At 36.5% G+C, this 15,761-nt stretch overlaps 1 protein-coding gene across 1 annotated transcript in view; it reads left to right on the forward strand.

Moving 5' to 3' along the window:
* LRP1B (LDL receptor related protein 1B) overlaps positions 1-15,761 on the forward strand; it is a 2,070,284-nt gene that overhangs the window by 1,681,382 nt on the left and 373,141 nt on the right. The window contains exon 43 of the mRNA XM_043894665.1: positions 2,067-2,271. Coding sequence (XP_043750600.1) covers positions 2,067-2,271 — 205 coding nt within the window. The remainder of the gene's footprint in view (positions 1-2,066; positions 2,272-15,761) is intronic.

Consider the following 15,761-nt stretch of genomic DNA (forward strand, 5'->3'; position numbering starts at 1 on the left):
ACCAGAGATCAAATTGCCAACATCTGTTGAATCATCGAAAAAGCAAGAGTTCCAGAAAAACATCTACTTCTGCTTTATTGACTATGCCAAAGCCTTTGACTGTCTGGATCATAAAAAACTGTGGAAAATTCTTAAAAGAGGTGGGAATACCAGACCACCTGACCTGCCAGAAATCTGTATGCAAGTCAGGAAGCAACAGTTAGAACTGGACATGGAACAACAGACTGGTTCCAAATAAGGAAAGGAGTACATCAAGCCTGTATGTTGTCATCCTGCTTATTTAAGTTATATGTATAGTATATCATGAGAAATGCTAGGCTGAATGAAGCACAAGCTGGAATCAAGATTAGCGGGAGAAATATCAATAACCTCAGATATACAGATGATGAACACTTATGGCAGAAAGCAAAGAAGAACTAAAAAGCCTCTTGATGAAAGTGAAAGAGGACAGTGGAAAAGTTGGCTTAAAACTCAACATTCGGAAAACTAAGAAAGAAGAAAATTTTTTCTTTTAGTAAAGTTGTGTATTGTCCAATAATAAGTTTTGGCATAATACTCAAAAACTACATTTTGAATAATTAGTTTGGCTATTACCTTGCCTTTACATGACTATACATAGGGATGATATATGCTATTTTATTATAAATATGAAATATTTTCAAATGGCTTTTCTTTGTAAATATTTATTAAACATACTTTCTAAAAATGTAAAGTGGCCTGCCTATACGTTTCTCTCTTTCCCATCTTCCTTTCTTCCTTCCTCCTTTTCTTCCTGGCTTTTCCCCCACCCTCCCTTCCTTCCTTCCTCTCTTCCTTCCTTCCTCTCTTCCTTCCTTCTTTCCTTTCTCTTCCTTACACCTTCCTTTCTTGCCTTCCTTCAGTTCAAAAACTGATCTTCAAATAAGGTCCTAGGGATTGTCTTAAAAGGGGAGAAAGAAGAGCTGGTTAAATAAAAATAGGCCTTGGAAACTAGAACCCTACAGCCTCTCTGCTCTTCCAGTAACCTTTAAGTGCTAACAGAATCCTTGGTCTTCCTCAGAGAATAGTCTGACAAACACTGATTTAAAATATTCTATTAAGATTGTAAGTAACAGATCTTACCTTTATGGATTTGAGAGTAACCTCTGTAAGTCTGGTAGCAGCATTATAATTTACAGAAAAATCACACTGACAGAGGAGGGGGAAAAAGACATTAAAGAAATACAGGAGTTTAATAATTGTATCTTTCTAAAACATATACAGAGAGGAATGCAGATTTAAAAAAAATAATAAAACCTAGGCTATCCTGGTGGTTCAGTGGTAAAGAATCTCCCTGCCAATGCTGGAGACACAGGTTCGATCCCTGGTCTGGGATTTCTGTAAAGCGACCAAGCCTGTGTGCCACGACTGCTGAGTCTGTGCTCTAGACCCTGAGCCGCAACTATTGAGCCCATGTGCTGGACTACTGAGGCCCAGGTGTTCTAAAGCCAGTGTCCATAAGCAGACAAGCCACCAAAGAAAGAAGCCTGTGCAATGCAACTCGAGAGTAGCCCCCGCTCACCACAGCTAGAGAAAAAGGCTGTGCAGCAATGAAGACCCACCCAGCCAATAAATAAATATTTTTTAAAAAAAGAAAATCTAGAAAGAGAGAGAGATTTCTATTTTTACCAACTGAAGAAGAGAAATATTGTTAGGTTAGGTTAAAAGCGATATCCAAAATTATAACACAGGATTTCCTGAAACATGATAATAATAAATCAGAGTATATTTGCAGTTCATAGGAAATTTAAGATAACTATTTTTCTTCAATTCAAATAAATCTTTACTGTGTATCAAACTGATTCAATTTAATTAAATTGCTATTTGAGAGATAATTATTTTCCAGAAATAGTTTCCAGGTCATTTAAGAAACTGGAAAAATATGCAAATATGATATACATATCTCTCCTTATTAGACTTCCTCAAGGATCAGAGACTGTGAGACAATTTTGCTTTATTTTAAATAGTTTGACATTGCCATGTTTCTCCTAATATTGTTACTATTGGTAAAAATTTTAACCTATTATCACAATTTTCATTTTAATTAGTTTAATGTTTTGGACCAACTGGAATGAACAGCATCCAAGTATCATGAGATCAACTCTTACTGGGAAGAATGCTCAAGTGGTGGTCAGCACAGACATACTCACTCCAAATGGACTCACCATTGATCACCGTGCAGAGAAGCTCTATTTCTCAGATGGCAGCCTAGGAAAAATTGAAAGATGTGAATATGATGGATCCCAGAGACATGTAAGTTAACTGAGAATTTCCTGATTATAGATTTGAAAAATGATACATTTGAAATATATGTGCTTTATACTTGCTAAAGTATGCATATTAAGAGGTTTTAAAATGGCTAATTATTTGAACCAACCAAACTGGACAATCTATTCAGCGAAAAGCAAAACTGCTGACAACATTTTGAAAATTTTAAGTGCATTCACTACCACAGAGACAGTATAACTTGTAAAATTTCTTCTGGAGAAATCATAACTGATTTTCTTATAGTTATTAGTTGAACTGGTATTATTAGAATGATTTGCATAAACTTCGTTGTTATTTATAATTTTTAAATTGTGAAATGAAATTGGTTAGTTGCCCTAGGATAAAAGAACATTGCAAAATAATGAAATTATCCTCTGTGTTTGGGCCCTCAAACCAACCTCAGAAGCTTTGAAAAGAGAAGCATGGAATTCTGTTCAGAGTCAGGCTCATTCTCAGTCACTTTTTCTGAAATCCAAGTAAATATTAATAGGAGAAACTTTATGCTGCCACTGGAGAACATTTACAGAAGATACTTAGAGCATGTAGAATGGTAAAAGTCCAGTGCCCTCACCTTATATTATGGAGACAGTAGCCCTTGGCAACTGAAAAAATGAGTTCAGAAGGATAAGATCTGGGCGGTTGTACCTGGAGGAATCAGCACAGCACCCCGGCCCCATGCACCAGTGCATGCTTGAAGGACAAAGTGATCCTGAGGCTCTTTGCTTTTCCAGTGAGCTGCTTGAAGGGCCAGATAGTAAATATTTGAAATCATGGACCATATTATCTCTTACCACAACTACAGTGCCTTATAGTGAATATGGAAACGAATAGTTGGGACAGTATTTCAATAAAACTTTATTTATAAAAACAGGCAACCAAACAACAGGCCATATATACTAACACCTAATCTGTACCATTAAATATGCTGTTTAATTCAATCAAATATATATCTGTACATATATATCTATATATTATATAATACATATAGATCTATACCACGTACATATGTGGTAAATATATATGAATTATATTATATAGACAAATATAGATGCTTATCTGAGGACAACTAACTAAATTTATGTATATGTACATGTAACAAACATATATTGCCTATGAGTATATAAACAGATGTGTGTGTATGTGCATGTATAGGTGTGTAAGTCTCTTGAAGGAAGAAGTGCATTGATATAAGTTCTAGTGCAGGGACTTCATTCCAGTAGCAGAGATATAGGACAGCTGAATGCTTAAGGAACACTGAAATAATCAGCTAAAACATGATGAGTTCAGTTTGTGCTAAAGGCAATCGGTTTAGTTCAGTTCAGTCACTCAGTTGTGTCCAACTTTTTGCGACCCCATGAACTACAGCATGCCAGGCTTCCTTCACCAACTCCTGCAGTTTGCTCAAACTCATGTCCGTAGTGTTGGTGATGCCAAAAGGCAATAATTCTGCCCAAAGAATCGAAGAATTCTATGCTTAAATCCTTGGTCTGTCTTTTCCAACTAAAGGTTGGTGTCCTTAGGCATACTACTTAGTCTTTAAAATTTTATTTTTCTGATATGTAAATTTTCTTCCTGATCTTCAGGGTTATTATGGGAATATAATATAAAAGTTTGCCTCAGAATACAGCAAAGAAATCCTAAATGAACTTAATGGGTTAATACTTTTGAAAAGATAGGTAAATTATTATCCTGAATATGATATAATTTTCTATTATGGCCCAATACAGAAAATACTTCTATTATACCTCATCATAACTTTTAGTCTCCTTTTGCTTATTTTTTACATATCTGGTTTTCTTTTCCCCTCCTCAGTCTCTTATCATGTATGGCAATTATAGCTACTCTAGGTGGCCCAGCAATCAAATAGTTCTAATCTAATTCAAAGAATTTTTTTGCCAATAAACATATGCATATGCATACTCATAGTTACGATTCCAACATTCCATTCCCCATCTCTGTCAAAACCAGAATAGTTTCTGGCTGGCTGTAGTAAAAAATAATATACTATGTATTTATTTGTACTATATAAGTTGCTAAGAAAGGAAGAAAAAGAAAGTGAACTCGCTTAGTTGCTTAGTGGTGTCTGACTCTTTGCAACTGCATGGATTGTAGCTCATCAGGCTCCTCCATCCAGGGGATTTTCCAGGCAAGAATACTGGAGTGGGTTGCCATTGAAGTTGCTAAGAGAATAGATTTTAAAGCTTTTACCAACAGTAACAACAAAAATTTTAACTATGTGAGGTGATAGATATATTAACTAACTTTGTTATAGTAACCATTTGACAGTATATACATAAATCATTATGTTCTACACTTTAAACTTATATAATGTTATATATAAATTATATTTCAGTAAATCTGGACAAAAGATTTCTGTCCATAAAGATGAAAACATTGAGAAGAGGCCATTACAGGATATGGGTTTATTCCTCCACAAGACATTGATTCATTTTGTCTCAAAGTTAGAATTACATATTCCTTTTCCTCTACCTCTTCAACAAATAAGATTAACAATGAAAATTTCTTGTTGGGCCTGAAAATTGGGGAAAAAAAATTTCAAAGTTTATTACCTTCTTACATGCATCTCACTATTTTGCTGATTATCCAGATTCTATCACCAGTGTTCATCATGGTTACCTTGAATGTACCACTAATCCACCACTAACATATATTCATTGTGATATCCACTGTTTCCTATATTTTTATCATGATTTTACAACTAGAATTTGTTATTTGTTCCTGAATTTCATTTCTAAATTGACCTAAATCTCTGAATACTTACTACACTTTTGCCTATTTTTGTGACCATTCAGCGGTTTATGTAATTTATTACTAATATAACTATAGAATTTTGAGACTGAGAGTATAACTGAGGATCTGGGTCATCTCCTACTGTCTTTAGAAAAGTATAAAATATGTAATTTGCCTTATGTTTCAAGATGTTAAAAAGGGATATTTCCTAAGGAAGAAAAAATTACAACTTATTCTGAAATAAAATTCTGCAGATATGATATAATATTTTAGAAGTCCCAAAAGCTTTAAAAATTCTTCTTGCATCTGATAACTGTTGAGCAAGTACACCAATTTGTCTAATACCCTATCCATTCACAAATATTCACAAATAGGGTATTGTCTAATACCCTATCCATGTACAAAAGTATGAACAATATCAATTATTAATTTGATTTGTGCCTGTCCATTTGAGTTGAAGTCTTAGAAATCAAAGAGTATTTTTGGTAGCAGATTTCTTTTTAAATCCTCACAAGCTAAGAGTTCCTTATCTGAAAAATGTGCATGTGACTTGTTTACTCATTCTAATCTTCAGTTCAGTTCATTTCTCTGTGCCAGGCACTTTTGTGCATGTTTGTGTGTTTTTCCTATCATGTCTATTCTTCATTTCTATTTCACTCCCCTCGGACAACAATACTATTGTAATTAATATATATATATATATATATATAAATCTAATTATATATATATATATATATATATTCCCTGATGGGTCAGTGATAAAGAATCTTCCAGGAGACCTGGGTTCAATCCCTGGGTCAGGAGGATCCCCTGGAGAAGGAAATGGCAACCCACTCCAGTATTCTTGCCTGAAAAATCCCATGGACAGAGGGGCTTGGTGGGCTACAGTCCATGGAGTTGCAGATGCAGTCAGACATGAGTTAGTGACTCAGCAATAACCATATACATACACTATATATATTTTAAATGGATCAGATAACGAGCATAATGGGGCTTCCCAGGTGGCACTGGTGGTAAACGATCCACCTACCAAGTAGGAGGCATAAGAGACTTGGGTTCCATCGATCCTTGTGTCAGGAAGATCCCCTGGAGGAGGACATGACAACCCACTCCAGTATTCTTGCTTGGGAAATCCCATGGACAGAGGAGCCTGGTGGGCTACGGTCCATCAGGTTGCACAGAGTTGGATACCACTGAAACATCTTAGCATGCATGCATGCAACCAACATAACGAATTTCATTTTTACATTTTGGAGTACATTGTAGAAGGCACTGCAAAAATGTGTGATAATGTAAAATCATAGAGTTAAAAATAGTGATATTTAGTAAGTAGAAAATATAGGAGGTTAAAATAGTGTATGAAAGACTATGCCAAGAAACATGAGATATAAAACATTGTTCAATTTATGAAGTCAAATTGTGCTGAGACAATGTAATATAAAGAAGTGACCAGAGAAACAATCATTTTAGAAAGAAATATTTCCTCCCATAGTTGTATATTTTCTAGCTCTGAATGACACAGAGGTGAGTGGAGAGCAGTTAGCGAAACAGAGATCGAATATCCCCAGGGGAGCTGACAGAGTGGAATAAGCCTGGACATTATAACCTGAAATATTTGAGAGTACATCTTTTTTAATGAAAAGGAAGCAAGCTATCCATTAAGTTAATTGATAAAGTCTGGAAAGATGATTGTATATCTGGGCATTTTGAGTCTACAAACTCAGTACAGTGCCATTGCTGTCCCACAATATGTTTAAAGAGCCTGTCATCTCTTGAATTAACTGTGGTCATGCACTTTTTTTAAGCTACGGTTTAAACATAGTCTGATAGGCTTAATTCCTGCATTACATCTTAAAACCTTTAAATGCTCTTCTACATTCTTTAGAATGGAACACTCTGTGTAGCTTTACTCTTATCAGGAATTTTTTTTTTTTTTTAACATGTTGTGCCATGGGCTTAAGTGTTTGTAGTGAAGTCACTCAGTTCTGTCTGACTCTTTGCGACCCCATGGATTGTGTAGCCTACCAGTCTCCTCCATTCATGAGATTTTCCAGGCAAGAATACTGGAGTGGGTTGCCATTTCCTTCTCCAGGGCATCTTCCCGACCCAGGGATCGAACCTGGGTCTCCCCCATTGCAGGCAGATTCCTTACCTTCTAAGCTACCAGAGAATCCAATCCAAGAGTTTGTAGGTATTTGAAAAAATACTGATAAGCTATTTACAATCACTTAATTTATTATAGGAATACTATAGATCTCATTACTAATCAGTAGAGTAAGGAAAGAAATCCTTTCAAACATCAAAAGAGAAATTGGAAAAACTGTGTTTTTAAAAATACATTTTACTTTTTTGTTATATTTATGTGATAATGTTTAGCTAAACAAATTCATTTAGCTATACAAATTCAAAATTGAGTTAGATTTTATTTTCCTATTTTATTTTGGAGTGAGCTCATCAGAAAATACAAGTACACACAGTGTAAATGTGACCTATATTGATAAAAATATAATTATTGACTATTTCCTTTGAGTTTTTAAAACATATTAACTTGTATGGTGGTCCTACCTACAAATTTTATTGAGGGAAGCATTCTCTATTTAGCAATACACAATTGAATGCTGCTGTTAGTAGGGGGAAAACAGATCATAATTTCATTCTATTTCATTTTTATTTCTATTCTATATCTGCTGCTCCAGTAGATAAAACAATAACTAATGTTGACAGGGGCTAAGACAGCTTGATTATAACCTTTCTCCCTAGTGTTACCCTGTAAGTGTTAATCATTTCTTGGAAGGCAGCTCTACCTGAGTGACACAAACCCTTCTAGAAGAGATGCTGTTTATTTTCCTAGAAATTGCAATTGCTGATGTTTCTTACTTTTGACATTCTTTTACAAACTTTGTCCAGAGTTTTTGTTTGTTTGTCTGTTTAGAGTATATTCCCAGGCAGAAATACTGAGTCCTAAGACCTATCCTTAGAATGAGAAGAACGCAGGATAATCTATCTTCTAGACAAACACACTCTGATAATGAACTTTTTTGACTGGAAAGGAAAAGGGGTTTTTCCTTCTGACACAGGAAAAGCAGGTTTTTGTTTGTTGTGTTTTTTTTTTTTAATTAGTCAATTAAAAGTTAGATCAACCACAAGAATATTTGGTGTCCTATTTTTATGGCACCAAATTCTTTACTTCTCCTTATAGAATTAGTTATTTCATACTGTAAATGAATCAAGAAATAAATATATCTACCTATTATTTATCTAATGAATCTATTATCTATATCTTCTACCCAGTCTACAAATGCCTATCCTATCCACTTTTTTTTGATAATATAGTTTTATGTTGAACTGTGAAACTTAGAATGTAGGTTTTAATGCCCAGAAAAGTGAGTTTTCTGACAACATGCTAAGTTTAAATTATTTAGCCAAGTCAAAGCTATACTATCACCAAAGAAAAGGCATTTCAGTTTCAATATTTTTTAAAATATAAAACATTTTAATTTAACAATTTGAATGTTTGACTTAAAAATCAATGTCAGCATAAACAGTCACTAAAAAATTCAGTAAACTGGAAATTTTTCCACCATTAGCTGGAATAATCCAGTATTATTTCACAGATTAGGAAACTGATGCCCCAAAAGGATCTGTGTCTAACATTCTTGTGTCCAATACTGAATGCCAGTCATAGTTCCCAACTTTCCATTAGAGTCAATGTCCTTTTATTATTTTATTATTATTTTTCATTTTTTAAATTTTTTGGCTGAGCTGTGTGTCATATCTTACTTCCCTGACCAGGGGGCCAGGAATAGAACTGCAGTGGAAGTTCAGAGTCTTAACCACAGGACGGCCTGGGAAGTCCCCCAATGTGGCGCCCCATCCCCCAACCCCCACCTTTCTTTTTATTTTCCCATTAAAAACAAATGTTCTATAGCATTCCCATTCCTATCTATTACGAAGTGAAATTTTGTACTATATATATAGGTAGGGAGAAGGCAATGGCACCCCAGTCCAGTACTCTTGTCTGGAAAATCCAGTGGACGGAGGAGCCTGGTGGGCTGCAGTTCATGGGGTCGCTAAGAATCGGACATGACTTCACTTTCACTTTTCACATTCATGTGCTGGAGAAGGAAATGGCAACCCATTCCAGTGTTCTTGCTTGGAGAATCCCAGGGACAGCGGAGCCTGGTGGGCTGCAGTTCATGGGGTCACACAGAGTCGGACACAACTGAAGCGACTTAGCAGCAGCAGCAGCAGCATATATGGGTAGATCACTTTTTTAAAAGCCAAATTAAGATCCATGCTGTGCTTAGTCACTCAATTGTGTCTGACTCTTTGCAGCCTCATGGACTGTAGCCCATCAGGCTCCTCTGTCCACTGGATTCTCCAGGCAAGAATACTGGAGTGGGTTGCCATGCCCTCCTCCAGGGGATCTTCCCAACCCAGGGATTGAACCCAGGTTTCCCACATTGCAGGTGGATTCTTTACAGTCTGAGCCACTGGAGAAGCCCAAGAATACTGGAGTGGGTGGCCTATCCCTTCTCCAGTGGATCTTCCCAACCCAGGAATCAAACTGGGGTCTCCTGCATTGTTGGTGGATTCTTTACTAGCTGAGCTACCAGAGAAGTCCAAATTAATATCTAAGTATAAGTAAATATAAATAAATATAAAGTAATGCATAATAAAAATAGGACATATTTCAATATGTAAATTTGCAAAAGTCAGAGAAAACATGAGGAAGTGATCAAGATCTTTCACTAGTGAAGAACCATCATGAATGTGACTGCTGTGAAGGCAGGCTTTTATCTAGTACTAGTTGTACTGGATACTCAAACACTTTGGAGCTGTGTTGCCTTGGGTGGTATGATTTTCAAAACTGGTAATGCATTTGAAGCCATCCCTCAATTTACATGGATTGTGACTGCCCCCATCCTACACCACTAAGACAGCAAATTGTTTTAAATGAGACATGAAGAGAAATCTCCTGACAGCAACTGACCTTTCAACTCTAATGTCTTAAACACATGGGGTGCTGGGCCTATCAACAGCTAAATGAACCATAGCCAAGAAGGAGAGTGTGTGTTTATTAGTGAAAGCATTCTGTGGAGTTGAATTCTAACAGATGAGCCAATGGAATATAAGGAAATATAAGGAAATGAGTGTATCTGTCATCTGCTGTTAGTATATATTAGGCATGCAATAAGGTATATTACAAACAAGTCCATTGACTACCGAATCCTGTAGGGCTTCTAACATCTCAGATGTTTATTGCCTTTGATGTGTCTTTGAATTCAAGAGACACCTTTCAATATTCAGGTTATTACACCCAGTACTATCTTTAGTATGTTTCAAGTGTCCCTGAATATTAATAATTACTCAAATTGCAATCTGAACTTAACAACTTTCTAATATTTAAATAAGATTACTTTCTAATGTTTAAGAATGGTAAGTGATTAAATAGAAATACAAAAATAAAACAAACTAAATAAAAAAGAAAAAATAACACAATAGAATTGTATACATCTATTAAAAATGATAATATAAAATATAGCTATTTCATGGGAGAGTTAGTATGTATGAAGTGAAAAACAGGTTTTACAAATTCACACTAGGTGTTTTAATATTTTCCAGGTTTGTGCTTTGATGAGTGACTTTTCCACTGAACCTGGAATTTTTATTGTTGTTTTATTGGGTAAAATTCTGCATCTTGTTTAAGCCTTTTGCCTTAACTGGCTTTCTCTGATGTCACTCTGGCAGAGGAAAGTAAGGGCTCTTGCCTTGTGGAAGTCAAAGCCTGAGTTCCTCATGTAGCCTTTGTAGACACCTAGGCAGGATGGGGATATGAGTTCCAGCTCCCCATTGGGTCCCTACTATCCCCACTGAGGAGATGGCCTCATCACCACTGGGTGACTGTGAAAATCCTGATTCTCCACTGTGCTTCCTCTGGCATCACTACGGAGGAGAGGGAGAGGGTACGCCATTACTATGGGAGAGAGTCCAGGCTTCCCACTAGGCCTTTGCTGCTGTGGGTTTGCATGGGTCACAGTCTGTTCAACTGTTTGTGTCTATGTGGTATTTGCCTAGAGTAGAGCAATTACTGTCTCAAAGTTTTCTGCCTTATGAGTTAGAATCTTTCCTGGTCTTTTGGCTTCAAAAATCTTTCCAGGTTTTTGTTTTTCCTTTCTGTGCATTTTGGCATTCCTGGGTTGCTGTCTTATTCAGTTCCAAGTCTGAGGTATATGAAACAAAAATAAAACCCAGGGAACTCACCGCCATGTTGCTCCTTGGTCCCAAGATCCATAGCTGAGTTACCTTCTCTAATTTCAGTCTTCTTACATTTGTTTTATACATGCTTTCCAGCTTTTTAGTTGTATTTAGTGACAGTAATCAAGAAAATGTCTCCTTCATCTTGACAGAAGCAGAAGTCAGTATGCTTATAGATTTTTAGAAATTCAGAGTAGAAAAAAGAATATGCCTTATATATATTGTTTTATAAAATATTTTAAAAGACATTAATATAAGCTATGCTCTACAAGTCTCAAAAACAGCAAAATGTTTATCTATGTATTGACAGTGGCTTTAAATGAGATAAGATTTATTTAAGCACACATGGTGTGACATAATTTACTAGAACCCAAAAACACTGAAGGGCTTCACAGGTGGTAAAGAATTCACTTGCCAATTCAGGAGACTCAAGAGACACAGGTTCAATATCTGGAAATGCAACCCACTCCAGTATTCTTACCTGGAGAATTCCATGGGCAGGGGAGACTTGCAGGCTATAATCCATGAGGTCACAAAGAGTCAGACATGACTGAGTGACTGAACAAACAATGACATTGAAACCCTGCGCCTCCACATGAGAGACACAAAGGTTGTGAAAATAAAGATGATGGACTGTGTTGTCTCAATTTTATCATCTCTAACTCTACAATGTGTATACATTATCACTGGGTGAATACAACAAAGTGCATATAATGATATGATGCTGCCAAATACAGTTTGCCGAGTGAGAATAAGAAGGGAGTGAAAAAAAAATCTGAAATTGATGTTAAATTGTTTGTAATTTCTGACTCTGGCTATAAAGGGCTGTGTGATCTCCAGCAATTGAGCATGTCTTTTTCAATCTCAGCTCATTATGTAAATGAGCTAGGTTCCAATTTTCTTCCAACTTTAACATTTTATGACTCTACCATTGGGTATGTTTAATAAACTTGGGGCATCTTCTTATTCTTTTTGTGCCTGAGTTTTTTCTGTAAAATAAGACTAATAGTTTATGCCTCATAGGATATATTTTTGAAGGGCTACTTTTTATTGTATGCAACCTAGAGAAGGAAATGGCAACCCACTCCAGTGTTCTTGCCAGGAGCTTTCCATGGACAGAGAAGCCTGAAAGGCTACAGTTCATGGGATTGCAAGAGTCGGACACGACTTAGAGCTATTTTTCTTTCTTTCTTTCTTGTTACCTGACAATAGTCAACAAACATTAAATCTTATAAAATTCCCTTTTGAATAATAAAAATTTAAAAATAAACCAAGTCAATAATTGTGTAAAGATTGTCATTGATAGGACTGATGTTGAAGCTGAAACTCCAATACTTTGGCCACCTGATGCAAAGAACTGACTCATTTGAAAAGACCTTGATGCTGGGAAAGATTGAGGGCAGGAGGAGAAGGGGACGACAGAGGATGAGACGGTTGAATGGAATCACCGACTCAATGGACATGGGTTTGGGTGGACTCTGAGAGTTGGTGATGGACAGGGAGGCCTGGCGTGCTGCAGTTCATGGGGTCGCAAAGAATTGGACACGACTGAGCAACTGAACTGAACTGAACTGTCACTACACACATATACATTTATATAAGCATTAATTATGGCAATTACAATAAATCATAATTGCCTCATTGCCTCTTCTATAGGATTACTAGCGTCTGAAGACTAGAATTTGTTTTTCATCTTTATGTCTCCAAAAGTAAGTGGCCTGAAGTCTCGTAAATTGCTGTATTCAGCAAACATTTCCTGAACCAATGAGTAAATGAAAGAATAAACTGAAAGAAAAATTATAAAAATGTTTCTCTGAATTAAATGAAAAAGTAAACTTAAAAAAAATGAAAATCAAAACGTATCTATTTTGAAGGGCTCAACCATCCAGAGTAATTTTCTGGAATCTGTACAACTCATATTCCTGCTTGGTAAGGTAAGAATGTTATTGCAGTGGGGTTAATGGTGTTCATTTCTTAATATACTCCCTTTGATTTAAATCCACATACATTGCAGTGATAGTTCAGCTTGGTTAGTCGTGCAAATGAAAGTATTACTGAAGCTGGACTCTCTAAAAAGAGAGGAGAATAATGGTCAGTATCCAGGCAACTAGTGTATTCACCCAGAAAATAACTGGTGTCCCTTCAGCATGTGATACTGATAATGATGGATTGATTGAATATTTCTTGGAAGGTTTCAACTTGTTAGGCATTAGAGAGAATTTTGGAAAGCAGCCTCCTCTCCCACCTTCCTCATTGTAGAAATTTAAATACGAAGATAAAAAGAACAGATAGCTAAGGAAAGCCATCCTGCATACACACATATGCATGTATTTTTCTATCCATATCTAACTTTTATATATCTGTATGTGTGTGGAGGCGTGGTACCATATGCTAAGTATTGTCCAACTCTTTGTGGCCCCATGGACTGTAGCCCGCCAGACGGCTCTGTCCATGGAATTTTCCAGGCAAAGATACTGGAATGGCTTGCCATTTCCTGTGACTCATGTATCTACAGCATCATAGGAGGATCCTTCACCTGCTAAGCCATCAGGGAAGCAATCTAAACATATAAACGAGCATAATTCTTCCATATTATCCTTGTTAACTGAACAGAAAGACAAACATATAAGAAAGTTTCAAACATATTTTATTTGGTGAAATAAATTAGTAGATATGGGGAAAAGTAAGAGATTTAAAATTTTATATTTAAGTTCAGGAAATTCTGAATTAACTTACATATATATTTTTTATCTTTTCTGAATCCCTGATTAAATTTTTGAGCATTCTCTCAGTTTAGTCAGTTCAGTTGCTCAGTCATGTCTGACTCTTTGCAACCCTATGTACTGCAGCAAGCCAGGCCTCCCTGTCCAACACCAACTCCAGGAGTTTACTCAAACTCATGTCCTTTGAGTCTGTGATACCACCCAACCATCTCATCCTATGTCATCCTCTTCTAATCTGGCCCTCAATCTTTCCCAGCATCAGGGTTTTTCAAATAAGTCAGTTCTTCATATTAGGTGGCCAGAGGATTGGAGTTTCAGCTTCAGCATCAGTCCTTCCAATGAATATTCAGGACTGATTTCCTTTAGGATGGACTAGTTGGATATCCTTGAGTCCAAGGGACTCTCAGGAGCCTTCTCCCACACCACAGTTCAAAAGTATCAATTCTTTCGTGATATAAAGTATGAATTTCTTTATAGTCCAACTCACACACCCATACATGGCTACTTGAAAAACCATAGCTTTGACAAGAGGGACCTTTGTTGGAAAAGTAATGTCTCTGCTTTTTAATATGATGTCTAGGTTAGTCATAACTTTTCTTCCATGGAACAAGCATCTTTTAATTCCATGGCTACAGTCACCACCTGCAGAGATTTTGGAGCCCCCAAAAATAAAATGTTTGTCACTGATTCCAGAGTTTTCCCATCTGTTTGCCATGAAGTGACAGGACTGGATGCCATGATAGTTTTCTGAATGTTGACTTTTAAGCCAATTTTTTCACTCTGCTCTTTCACTTTCATTAAGAGGCTTTTTATTTCGTCTTTGCTTTCTGCCATAAGGGTGGTGTCATCTGCCTATCTGAGGTTATTGATACTTCTCCTGGCAATCTTGATTCCAGCTTGTGCTTCATCCAGCCCAGCATTTCTCATGATGTACTCTGTATATAAGTTAAATAAGCAGGGTGACAATATACAGTCTTGATGTACTTCTTTCTTGTTTTGGAACCAGTCCATTGTTCCATGTCCAGTTCTAACTGTTGCTTCTTGACCTGCATACAGATTTCTCAGGAGGCAGGTCAGGTGGTCTGGTATTCCCATCTCTTTAAATTTTCAACATTTTTTTGTGATCCACACAGTCAAATGCTTTGGCATAGTCAATAAAGCAGAAGTAGATGTTTTTCTGGAATTCTCTTGCTGTTTTGATGATCCAACGGATGTTGGCAATTTGATCTTTGGTTCCTCTACCTTTTCTAAATCCAGCTTAAACATCTGCACGTTCACAGTTCATGCACTGTTGAAGGCTGGCTCAGAGAATTTTGAGCATTACTTTGCTAGCATCTGAGGTGAGTGCAAATGTGCAGTAGTTTGAGCATTTTTTGGCATTGCCTTTCTTTCTGATTGGAATGAAAACACGTTTTCCAGTCCTGTGGCCATTGCTGCATTTTCCAAATTTGCTGGCATGTTGAGTGCAGCACTTTCACAGCATCATCTTTTAGGATATGAAATAACTCAACTGAAATTCCCCCACCTTCACTAACTTTATTCATAGTGATGCTTCCTAAGGGCCACTTGACTTCACATTCCAGGATGTCTGGCTCTAGGTGTGTGATCACAATATCGTGATTATCTGGGTCGTGAATATCGTTTTGTATGTTTCTGTGTTTTCTTGCCACCTCTTCTTATTATCTTCTGCTTCTGTTAGGTCCTTACCATTTATGATTTTTATATGCTCAGCTTGCATGAAAA

The sequence above is a fragment of the Cervus elaphus genome, chromosome 33 (assembly GCF_910594005.1).
Source record: "Cervus elaphus chromosome 33, mCerEla1.1, whole genome shotgun sequence".
Taxonomy (NCBI): Eukaryota; Metazoa; Chordata; class Mammalia; order Artiodactyla; family Cervidae; genus Cervus; species Cervus elaphus.